Source organism: Schistocerca cancellata, chromosome 7 (genome assembly GCF_023864275.1).
Source record: "Schistocerca cancellata isolate TAMUIC-IGC-003103 chromosome 7, iqSchCanc2.1, whole genome shotgun sequence".
NCBI classification, from domain to species: domain Eukaryota; kingdom Metazoa; phylum Arthropoda; class Insecta; order Orthoptera; family Acrididae; genus Schistocerca; species Schistocerca cancellata.
Window position 1 is genome coordinate 61,472,955 of NC_064632.1, and position 12,641 is coordinate 61,485,595.

At 43.1% G+C, this 12,641-nt stretch overlaps 1 protein-coding gene across 2 annotated transcripts; it reads right to left on the bottom strand.

The window, feature by feature from the left end:
* Positions 1–271: 271 nt before the first annotated feature.
* Positions 272–3,554, bottom strand: LOC126092391 (uncharacterized). 2 transcript variants are annotated; one of them, XM_049907958.1, is made up of 3 exons: positions 3,052–3,554; positions 2,668–2,769; positions 272–1,186 (listed from the first exon to the last, which is right to left on the bottom strand). In XM_049907958.1, exons 1-3 carry the CDS (start codon positions 3,543–3,545, stop codon positions 820–822), a joined length of 963 nt encoding a protein of 320 aa, XP_049763915.1. In that variant the 5' UTR covers positions 3,546–3,554; the 3' UTR covers positions 272–819. The 2 variants fall into 2 exon arrangements, with proteins under 2 accessions (XP_049763915.1, XP_049763916.1); XM_049907959.1 differs by lacking the exon at positions 2,668–2,769.
* Positions 3,555–12,641: the final 9,087 nt, after the last annotated feature.

Below are 12,641 nucleotides of genomic sequence, written 5' to 3' on the forward strand. Positions count from 1 at the left end.
TGCAGTTGCGTAAATGTGCCATGAAATTACAAATTACTGTAGGCAGCAGAAATCTTACTATAGAGTCACAATTATTCGTAATAATTACGATATTCTATGTAGGCCTACTGAGCTTTAACCGAAAAGAAGTTTACTACTATGTCACAGGATATGGATGCTAAATAATTACTGGTTTCACTTATTTCAGTTTGTTTATTTTTAAATGTTACACTCCTTTACAGCCACGAGTAACAACACCTGCTTGCCAGCTGGTCTTCAAAGTAGTCTCTGTAGGCAGTGCGTACAGCTTCTGATACTCTGGTGTAATTTCTTTTCCCAAAAGATCGAACATCTCTAATTGCATCCTCTTGCGATACACCTTGACGCCAGGTGCCATGTATAATTTCTTCAACGCCATTTTCACTATCTACAAGTCCAGGTGAACAGTACAATCCGCTGGATGAACGTTCCCATTGGTCGCAGTCTTTCAAGCAATTGTGAAGGGCCACGGTTGCCATAATTAGTTTCACTGTTTCTACGTCAGCCGTTATAGCACGGCGAAATATTCGCCATTTCGTTGTCAAAATGCCGAACGTATTTTCAATTAACCTGCGTGCCCGGCACAGACGGTAATTAAAAATTGCCTCACAAGGCGATAGGGCGTCCTTCGATCGGCCTGCATATGGTCGCATGATGTTTGGTGTCAGAGGGAAAGCTTCGTCTGCAACAAATACATGTGGCAGGACGACGTCAGTACCAGGCAGCACAGATGGCGGAGGCAAGTTTAATGATTGCTTCATGAGGCGATTTCCAAATTCTGTGTAACCAAAAGTGCCCCCATCACTGTCTCTTCCTGCAGCTCCAATGTCCGTCCACCCACGTAAACTTGTAATTGGCATCACATGCCACCATTAACACCACACTGTGGGTCCCTTTATAATTGAAGTATTCTGATCCAGAATTTGCGGGGCACTGCATTACGACATGTTTGCCGTCGATAGCCCCTACACAGTTTGGGAACTGCCACTTTGTATGAAAATCGTAAGCAATGCTTAACCAATCGTCTGTTGTTGGTTTTGGAAGAAACTTAGGCTGGAGGACATTCCATAGTGTTTGGCAGGTCCTACGAATAATCCTGCATGCAGTTGATCGTCCAACACGGTAACTCAATGCAATCATTTGCTGTGTGTCTCCATGAGCGAGATATCTGTAAGTAAATATAATACATCTTCAGTTGACACGAACAAGACTGTTCCAGATTATTATATCATATGAGTGCACGGAAAAGTAATGGTAACCTAACTAAGATTTAGATGAAACGCAGAACTTATTTGTACAATATGTTATCAGCACCAGCTAGTAATTACACGGCGTTCCATGATCGTTAAAAGCAAAATTAATTTAAGCTGCTGACATGTACTCAACACTGCTTGAGACAGTAGTAACTTAATATGCTTCTGTAATTAACTCTGCGTGTATCTTTTGATTTGCAAAATTCATTGCAGGATGAATGCAGCGAGTAAAAATAGTGTACATGTCGCATAACTGATCAGACTTATTATTAGTTTCAGCTAGATCGTAGTAACATGAAAGAAAATTCGTCTCACAAACACATTTTAAAAATGCAGTAGAGTAGTACACTACATTACTTAACTGAGCTCTCACACATACGCAACAGCATACAAAAATAACGAACAGCAATTTCAGCTAACCCCAGATAGCACAGTAAGCCGGTTTCAAACTTGTTTCCAGCTGTAAAGTTCAAGTATATAAGCTTGATCAAAGCTGGAATATTCAAGCCTGTTAGCTGGATTCTAGCTTGAAATAAACATCAAAGTTGGCAGAGTTCAAGCTATATTTCAAGCTTGACTTATAAAGCTTGGCTCCAGCTGTATCTACACACGTGGAATACAGCCTGGTATTTACAGCTTGTTTTAAGCTATATAAATATTAATCTGAATTTATTGAACCTAATTAATTACGTTACGTAATATTTAACATTTGTAACATTAACGTACCGAACTGTTTTCTAGTATAAAACAAACTTGTCAACGAACCACAACCATTAACGCGCGTCACAAAGGTAAAATGGCTGTAAACGTAACTTTACGTTACGTAATATTTAACATTTGTAACATTAACGTACCGAACTGTTTTCTAGTATAAAACAAACTTGTCAACAAACCACAACCATTAACGCGTGTCACAAAGGTAAAATGGCCGTAAACATAGCAAGGCTCAGAAAAGTAAATAAAATAAAACAGAACTGGAGACAGCCACACTCAAACCAAACTCCGCGCCGTCATGACGTCACACACAACACCCTTACGTCACGGCTTATAAACGCTCGTGGCGCTTCCCGTGGACGTCTATGGAAGCTATGCTGCGCGCGCATCTGCTGTACAGCCTTCCAGGGAAATTACAGTTTATTTCAAGCTTGGGAAAATTATTTTAATTCAAGCTAGATTTTTACAGCTTGATGTAAACTGTGTAACAGGTTGATTTTTCAATCTTGAATTTTCAACTGAACCTAAACTCAATACCCACCTTGAAACAAGCTGTGTAACAGGTTGATTTTTCAATCTTGAATTTTCAACTGAACGTAAACTCAATATCCACCTTGAAATAAGCTTGAGTGCTAGCTGGGACTCTATTTAAAACAGCTTCAAATATTGAAATTTCCTGTACCTGAGTGTCATGGCAAGTTGTTCCTCCGGAGTGACTGGTTTTCTAAATTTTGTCGTCTGTTTCGTGATGTGCGGAGCAATCATGGACAGTAATTCATCGTATCTATTAATACAAGACAAAAATTTTTATGAAGTACATGAAAGAATATTATGTAAATAAGAAAATAACTAAAGAACTTTAAAAATTGGTACGTCTTCACCCATTCTTGTCTTTCACATAATACAATATAATTTATGTGTTTTAGAAATAGGTAGCATGCCTCTTTAGCTGTTCTACAGACTTATCCTTTAATTTTTTTTAAATATTGTTGACTCTTGCATCTTTATCATGGCATACTACAGCTTAACAGTTCAATTATGAATATCAAATGTGACATATATTTACCTCTGCGGTGTCATTCGAAAATATATACAGAACTTCTGTATGTCCTTTTCCCTCATATCCCGTACGAGGGTGTGAAACTCTCCTTCTTCACCTCTACTACGAAGGAGTGGGCATATCCAGTATCTGCGCCGGGACTTGTCACTGTGGTATGTTTCCAGAGCCTTGCACAGAATGTAGATGCACCACACTACGTGTTTCATTCTTCTTGTATTATGCGTGGCAACAGCAGACGCAAGTTCAGTCACTGCTGCTGTAAATGACACACGCGAAGCATGGGCCACAGTTTTGTTGTGTACACCATACCGCATATTATGGTACTCTGTCACATCAAACCATTCCTCACGTTTCCTTTTTGTTCCTCTTTCGAATAATTTTAGAGTTTCGTTAATCATTTGCACTGCCGTATTTGCAGCAGATTTCATCTCATTTCCGCACTGCATGGACACATAAAAAAGCACTGCAACTGCACATTCCAAGTCACCGTTACGAGCCATGTTAGCGAATGAACCTGTCTCCAAGGTGAACGTTGAAGCGCCCTTCAGTGGGCCCCCCACCCGTACCTCAGTGGCTGCCCGTCATTGGCTACCGCTTGCGACTGCCGCTTCCAGGTGGGAACGCCAATTCCGCGAGCCGCCGCGCCAAAGCGGAAAACGCTTGACGCTGCCGTTGCCGCACGCCGCGCTGCCGCGCTCTAGTGGGAACCGGCCTTAAAGCGCCTAGAACCGCTCGGCCACACCGCCCGGCCCCTAGCCTACCCCTAAGATGCAGTGACTCTGAGTGTATGAGCGCAGTTACCCTCGTTTACCGGACCCGTCAGGGCTCCTTGCCTCGCTGTGGTGATTCAGTAAATATTCTGGGTCGCTGAGCTTCATTCTTTCTAAGTGTGATTTTGTAGTGGCACTTGGGCGGTGAATTTGCGTAGCTTTACCTCACAATCCCTTGTTAAGTAGTACAGCAGCACTTGCATTTCTGGCTGCATTGCTCTGAGGTCTGTTGCATTCGTCGTACAACTTTCAGACATATCAGCTGGCACACCAGCCCAGCGCTAACCCACAGTGTTCTAAGCTTACCTGGTAGAACCTTTTAAAAAACTGAAACGTGCAGTAAAACCATTCTGCTGCGCAACAGCACCAATCACTGTATCACTACCAGTGAGGAACGAAGATGTGTGTTGCACAAGAAGAAAATTAAGAAATTGTATTTTAAATGAACCTTATTGTAAGCGCATATCGGAGTGTGACTTCACAGTACCTGAGCATGCCCTTTGTTTCGTTTATTTCACATTAAGAACTTTGACTTTTTTTTAAAACTAAAATGTTTATAAGTTTAGTATTGCATGTCAGTGCAGAAATTTAAGAAAAATTTAAAAATAAAAATTCCATTTTGGAACTGTCACCAATTTTTTTATCACTTTTACTTTTCGAAGGGCGTAGTTAATGATTACATAACATAGACGTATTGAAAAACTTTGCCAAGAAATTGACGTTCTGTGTAACATTATGACCTATACTAGATTCTTTGTGGTACATTGACTTTAGTACCCATGGTTCTGAAACACGAACATGATCGTAATTCCTTTTGATGATGCAGCGACCAGTAACTATAAAATTCTTATATCCCTTGTAATGAACAGTATTCAATTTCACATTTCTCTGAACTGATAATGTTTGAAACAAAAAAAAAAGTCTAGCATGCCAATGACTCCACCGCAGTTACCAACTTAGTTTAAGACAGATACACCCCAGAATTCTATGTTCTTTAATGAGCACATCATTAGCAAACGCAGAACCCCAAGCTTTTGTATGCTATTTCCCCTTTTGTGCTGCAAGTCTACCCTACGACTATCCTATCTTCCTATATCAGTGTGTCCAGTGTTCTGAAAAACTCCGGGAATTTTTGCATTTTGTCTAGAAACTGTGGAAAAGTCATGGTACCTGTCTTGATTTTGGGCAAAGGCATTGGCTTGGCTTCAGCTTGGCTCGATGTAGTGCCACAGTCACTATTCACCCTTAGCTCGCTGCTGTGTAATCGCCTGCCACTGGTGTTTTGGGAACCCTCACCCCCTCCCCTCCCAGTCAAACGCGGTGGCCAGTCAGCCGGGCCTGGTTGTAGTCACCGAGCTGAACAGAGTTTTGTTGTTGCTGATATGGTACTGCTTGGACGCCAGTCAGTGCAGCCGGGTCATGCTTCCCAGGTTTGTTGTTATGCCGTGGTTATTCTATGGAATGAATGTATTACACTTCCCAAAATGGACTTCGTCGACATTCGAGAAGTGTTCAGAACAAACCATTAACTTGCATCATGAACATCGAATGAAAAATGGAGCGTCACAATGATCACAAAGGTTCCCACCATCAAGATCGGGAGAACAACTCGGGAAGCTACAAACCGTGCTAGGTATCCATACTTAAGGAATGCATATAGACTCATATTGGTATAATGGAATGATGGGAACTGATGAAATATGATGGCATGCAACCGAATGCGAAAGTCTGTCGTGGAGCTTATCGTGAAACTGACTTTCCTTTAAGGCGTAGCTGTAGATAATGTGATATGTTTTATAGGCATGGAAAAAACAAACACCCAAAGGCTGCATTTGTGCAGTGGTTCCAGGTGGTATGAATTGCAGCGTCACACACTTTTCAGGAGGGATAATTTCCTTTAAAAGACTGATTTTTATACGCAGACCAAGAATCAAGCGAAAGCAAGTTATTTTGACCAGTTGTTGGCGAAAAGCAGTGCTCATAACATAGTTCTCTTACACCCATTCTCCTACCCTTACTTACTACGACGTAAATATTCGCTACTGTCCTTACAAGATCATACACTCAAGAAAGAATCGTAAGATACAGAGCACTTCGAACTTTTCGTAACACGATAAATAACTTCCCAGCCTATTTATCATCCAGATTAACAGTCGGCGTAATTGTATGCCAATGCGTTAAGACAATGATGTTAGTTTATCTTGATAACTCTCTTCGTACCCCTAATTTCCAGGGTTCGTTTCATATGCATTTCCTCTTTAAATCCCGGTTGGTCGGAGGTGAAAACGAATTCCTTACTGAACGATAGGATAAGTTTGTTTATCTCATCTACAAATTTTCGGGCCGATACAGCAGTTTAATGTGCATCGTCAAGTTAACGCTTTGTTTGGAATTTCGTTATCTTACGTCTTCTATAAGTAATTCTGTAGCATTATGCAACCGACCACTGCTTCCCTTAAAATCACAGTAATCTGTGTCACGCGAAATTTAATGTGCATAATGCAGTAGATCATTATGATGCGTATCCTGCAAACGGTATCGAGAATCCTTGAAATCCGCAAACACCAGTTTTTGTAACAAGTGCGTCTTGTCTCCCTTGAATCTCCGGTCACATTGCTGCATATTGCTCTGGACTTATTGGAAATCTGTTCATAACTGTTTATAGTATGCTTCGGATGATCCTCCATGTATGTAATTACGTTTAGTGCCCGATCCTTGGACAACGATTGTCTTTTACTACGTTTCACTGGTGACGGCAGATGTGGCTGCCTGTCCGACAAAAAATAATGAACTACGTGGCACGACACCTGTTTCAATATCTCCTTCACTTGTTAAGCACGTATCGTCGTCATTGTAATCCTGTTGTACATTGTCCGTACAGTCGAGCATGTACAACACCACACATTCCACTAATTCATATTCAGAAAAGCTAATAGGAGGTTAAGTCAATTATTATCTGCAATTTAGTTATATTTTTGTTTATTTTGGTAGCATTGTCGTTTTACGTTGATGACGCATGCTTTGTTTATTTGTTATATCTTTGCAATTTTCAAGCTGCTAGGCAGTGATCACTGCCGCTAGGTTAGGTTCGTTATCGCTGCCGTGCTGTTAATCATAGCTGCTCCGCTGTCGACTTGCACCAAAGAAGAGCAACGTTCAGTGGTCCGTTTTTTGTGGTCGGAAGGCGTATCAGGGGTCGAAATTCATCGAAGACTTTCGGTACAGTACGGGAACAGTGTTTTGCCACAACGGAGTGTCTACGAATGGATTGAAAAATTCCGAAATGGTCGCACAAGTGTTACGCACGATGAAGGAGCCGGACGACCGTTTACCGCCACAAATGAAGAAACCATACAAACCTTACACAGACGATTAACTATTGACGAAGTGGCACATCGCCTGCAAATTAGTCACGGTTCTGCCTACGAAATCATCCACAGCAGACCTGGGCTTTATAAAGTTTGTGCAAGATGTAGTCCAAAACAACTAACACAGTTTCATAAACAAACGGGCTTGGATATCTGCAAAAACATTTGGATCGCTATGGTAACGAAGGGGACAACTTCTTAGACAGGATCATTACTGGTGACGAAACACGGATCCATCATTATGAGGCAAAGAGTAAACGTCAGAGTATGGAATGGAAACATCCAAATTCGCCGTGCAAGAAAAAGTTCAAAACCCAACCGTCCGCAGGAAAACTGATGCTTACGGTTTTTTGGGATGGACAAGGTCCATTACTGGAGCGTTATGGGGAAGGGGGCACAACAATATACAGTATACGCTACAGTGAGATGCTTACTGCGTGGCTACAGCCTGCAATTCGAAGCAAACGCCGAGGATTGCTGTCAAAATGTGTTGTGTTGTTGCATGACAATGCCCGTCCGCATACTGCTGCCCACACTGCTGAAACGCTCCAGAAACACAAATCTGAAGTGAAGTGCTGGGTCATCATCCATATAGTCTCGATCTTGCCCCTTCTGACTATCACTTGTTTGGTCCACTCAAACAGGCATTAAGGGGCCGTCGATTTGCCTCGGACGAAGCAGTGAAAGAAGCGATGCATTCCTGGCTCGCAGCTCAACTGAGAACCATCTTTCATGAGGGCATCAGGAAGCTTGTATAACGATGGAACAAGTCGAAAAATGTTCTTGAAAGTTTCCTGTTTGATGACAGTAAAATAACTACTTTTCGGATAATAATTGACTTACCCTCGTATTTCATCTACCACTTCTTTCTCACACTGCGAAATTCCTCGAGTTCCTTTCTGACGAAATGTCAACTTCGGTAAGTGTTGTTGTAGATATAGTGCAATGTTTTCTTTGTTTATCATTGACATTGCTCAGCTTTGTGTCAACACCATTAGCACTGTAGTACTGTTGTGAGTCACTCGTCGACTAAGTAGTTCAACCATGCTCCGTAGCCTCATGCTGAGCTCACTATTAGATATATGCAGTTCCGACCCCCGTTGCCATTAGCAGATAATAATCAATTTATTTCGAAAAAATACTAGGGCATGATAAGTTCACAAACAATACATAGTTTTGGATGTAAACTGAAAAATTACTGTTGTTGCACGCCAAAACCCATCGATCTGATTGCTGTTATGTAAGAATAAGTTTTATTATAGATCTGTAGTGGTAAACATAAAATAGTGTCATTAGAACACCTACAAGCAGTCATTGGGCTATTGGAATGCGGTGGATGGTCGAGTTAGTAATGAGCTAACATTCTGCAATTGGAACAATGCAACACAGGTGGCCGAAGGTCGAGTGAGACAGTATTGTTTGGGTTTGATCCTCTCTAATGTTTATGTTAACTCATGGTTTACTCGACGAACTGGAAGTGTGTGTTCGACACTCGCTGCACTGAGGATCCAGAATTTTGGTGCGTTGCAGAGTACACATCTGAAAAATTCAGTGTTCAGTTCATGCTCTGTAAAACGAACTTTCCCCTCAATAACATAGGCAAATAGGCCTTGCCCAGTCATGCGAGGGAAGGGGGCATACTGGCCTCAAGATTACTAGGAAGGTTAAAGTTCCTATATCCATGCTAATCGCTGCAAACAGCCACAGCTCCAATGCAACTACATGAAACATAGCCCCTGGGATCCCGCCTGTCAGTGATGAACGCACTCAGGTGATCGTCAGCTCCAGCAATGGAAAGGACACTCCTGGTGGTGCCCTTGACTCGATAAATGCATTGGAAATTACCAGCTTCAATGAAGAAAAGTATTTTTTCTCTTTTCTGGCGCAGGCACAAATAGCGTCATGATTTTGTGATGTGTCTCAGCAACCTGGTCCTGTCCCGCAGCAATCACATCAAGCCAGAACGAGATTTTCACTGTGCAGCGGAGTGTGCGCTGATATGAAACTTCCTGGCAGATTAAAATTGTGTGCCGGACCGAGACTCGAACTCCGGACCTTTGCCCATCGGTCCAGCACACAGTTTTAATCTGCCAGGAAATTTCGTATCAGCGCACACTCCGCTGCAGAGTGAAAATCTCATCCTGGAAACATCCCCCAGGCCGTGGCTAAGCCATGTGTCCGCATATCCTTTCTTTCAGGAGTGCGTTCTGCAAGGTTCGCAGGAGAGCTTCTGTTAAATTTGGAAGGTAGGAGACGAGGTACTGGCAGAATTAAGGCTGTGAGGACGGGGCGTGAGACGTGCTTGGGTAACTCAGTCGGTAGAGCACTTGCCCGCAAAAGGCAAAGGTCCCGAGTTCGAGTCTCGGACCGGCACACAGTTTTAATCTGCCAGGAAGTTTCAGTCACATCAAGCGCTTACTGCAGGAACTTCTGGACAATGACCGATAGTGCTAGATTACGCGCAGTGACGAAGGCAGAGATCCATTTGTCTCTTTGGCTGCTGTGAGACACCAATCTTCTCGAGTGACTGCCAGCTTGGTTAATGTTTTACTGGCTGTGTTCCCAGACAGTAAGTAACATTGTCTACAAAGTGCAGCTTCAAAAGTCAGAAATAAATTATAACATTGTATCCGGATTGGGGCGTTTTCTACTTAACAACTACAGGGTACTGTTGCTGCCTGTGACAGACCAAGCGAGGTGGCGCAGTGGTTAGCACACTGGACTCGTATTCTGGAGGACGACGGTTCAAACCTGCGTATAGCCATCCTGATTTAGGTTTTCCGTGATTTCCCTAAATCGCTTCAGGCAAATGCCAGGATGGTTTCTTTGATAGGGCATGGCCTACTTTGTTCCCCATCCTTCCCTAATCCGATGGGACCAATGAACTCAGTGTGGTCCCCTAACCCAAATTAATCAGACAGCCAACCAACCTGTGACAGGGTCATGACTGGATTTGATAAGAGTTTAAGAAAGATTAGCCAAAACCAGCAGACTGATGTGTTTGTTCGTTTTGGGGATAGCGATTTGGGTCATGTTTCGAGCAGGTCGCTAACCTCTTTGTTTTTGAGAAAAAGCCGGCCGGAGTGGCCGAACGGTTCTAGGCGCTTCAGTCTGGAACCGCGCGACCGTTACGGTCGCAGGTTCGAATCCTGCCTCTGGCATGGATGTGTGTGATGTCCTTAGGTTAGTTAGGTTTAAGTAGTTCTAAGTTCTAGGGGACTGATGACCTCAGCTGTTAAGTCCCATAGTGCTCAGATCCATCTGAACTTTTTTTTTTTTTTTTAGAAAAAGTGCTGCAAAAGACTTAGTTAGAGGATCTAAATCAGATGCATCACTTCTTGTGTCCACAGAAATGACAGCCAAGTATTAAGAGTTAATAACAGGAGAAAGCTTCACGAGCATAACTAGGTAACAGTTACGTGGGAGGCAGGTAGTGTTAGAGTATCAGAGCACGACAACAGGCTTACATAAAATGTCAGGTGCAGTCATGGAGAAGGAAATCTTTCCCACTGGTGGCGCCATACAGACGCCAGCCTCGCTTAAGAAATAACACTGTAAGCCGTAAATGTCATTTCAGAGCGAAAGTAAGAGGGGGATAAGGGAATGCATCTCTGGAAGGGGCACATTCACGTCATGAAAAGCCTACAGCAGGCCCACGAAATGAATTTACAACAAAGGCCTACTTCCCTCCTCTCAACTTCTGAAAAACAGTGCATGATTAGAGCCAGTGAGATGGCGAGGGGCCTTCAGTATTACGCCAAATCTGGGACTGGCATGGGCGAAGAGGAAATCGATTAAAGCTCGCACGCAGACTCTCTGAAGAGAGAGTCACGGCAGTTAGACAGGAGTAGGTCTTAGTGGAAGTTGATAGGTGGCAGTTCAGGCAGAAATAGCGTAAATTGCAGAGAATTACAACCGTGCAGTGTTCCCATCTATGATCACACCATGGGATGAGTTAAACAAGAAGTAATGGAATTTCGAAATTTGCCTAGTACTTGTTGTGCTTCGCGATTGTTGGAGATCCATTCACCGTAACATACACATTGTCCGCCATAGAACATCACGTAGAACTGTGAGTGCTAACAGACAAATAACACTGAGTGAAATAACAGCATGAATCAATGTGGGACTTACGACGAATATATCCGTTATTACAGTCAGGCGAAATCTGGCGCTAATGTGCTATGGTAGCAGATGACCGACGTGAGTGTCTTTGCTAGCAGGGGACATCACCTGCAACGCTTCTCGTGGGCTTGTGACCATGTCGTTTGGACCCTGGAAAACCGTGGCCAGGCCATATGAGTCCCGATTTCAGTTGCCAAGAGCTGATGGTAGGATTAGAGTGTGGCGCAGACCCCGCGAAGCCATGGACTCAAGTTGTCAACAAGGCGCTGTGCAAGCTGATGGTGGATGCGTAATGGCGTGGTCTGTGTGTACATGGAATGGACTGTGTCCTCTGGTCCTACTGAAACGATTATTGACTGGAAATGATTACGTTCGGCTACTTTGAGACCATTTGCAGCCATTGACTTCATGTACCCAAACAACGACGGAAATTTTATGGATGACAATGCTCCACATCACTGGGCCATAGCTTCCCACGCCCGGGTTCGATTCCCGGCGGGGTCAAGGATTTTCTCTGCCTCGTGATGACTGGGTGTTGTGTGCTGTCCTTGGGTTAGTTAGGTTTAAGTAGTCCTAAGTTCTAGGGGACTGATGACCATAGATGTTAAGTCACATAGTGCTCAGAGCCATTTTTTGAACTGGGCCACAGTTGTTCGCGATTGGTTTGAAGAACATTCTGGACAGTGCGAGCGAATGATTTGGCCACCCAGGTCACCCGACATGAGCCCCAACGAACATTTATGGGGGGACATAATCGAGAGATCAGGTCTTGCACAGAATCCTGCACTTTCGCAATTATGGGCAGCTATAGAGGCAGCATGGGTCAATATTTCTGTAGTGGACTTCCAACGGCTTGTTGAGTCAATGTCATGTCGAATTGCTGCATTGCCCCTTGCAGTAGGAGGTCCGACACGATGTTAGGAGGTGTCCTATGACTTTTGTCACCTCAGTGTGTTGCCAGTAGGTGGAACACGGGCAATTTGAAACAAAAACAGTAAATTGTACAAAGATACTCTGACTGGTGAAAAATTACCCTGAGTGACTGTAACTGCAGTAGAAATGTAAGAAACTGAACTGTGCTGCTTAAGATGCTTGATACTGATCCGTCGGAAGCATTTCATACATGTGACAATCTCAAGTATGAGGGGCGACCCAAAAATAACGAGGGTTATTTCACAAAACATCGTGTATTTGACAGAAAAATTTCAGAGCTTAAACAGCTTCAAAATGGTGTCTATCAGGCACAACGTTGTTTCCATTGGTGGAAACAGTTTTTAAAAACTCGTTAAATGATGCTGTTCAGTTATTCCACAGATCTTTTGCCCTTTCTATG

Excerpts from the sequence above, each read along its gene's own strand:
- LOC126092391 (XM_049907958.1), bottom strand. The coding sequence starts at position 3,545 with ATGGCTCGTAACGGTGACTTGGAATGTGCAGTTGCAGTGCTTTTTTAT. Across the intron at positions 2,770-3,051 it reads TTTCGAATGACACCGCAGAG|ATACGATGAATTACTGTCCA; the intron begins GTAAATATATGT and ends TTGTATTAATAG. Across the intron at positions 1,187-2,667 it reads CAACTTGCCATGACACTCAG|ATATCTCGCTCATGGAGACA; the intron begins GTACAGGAAATT and ends ATTTACTTACAG.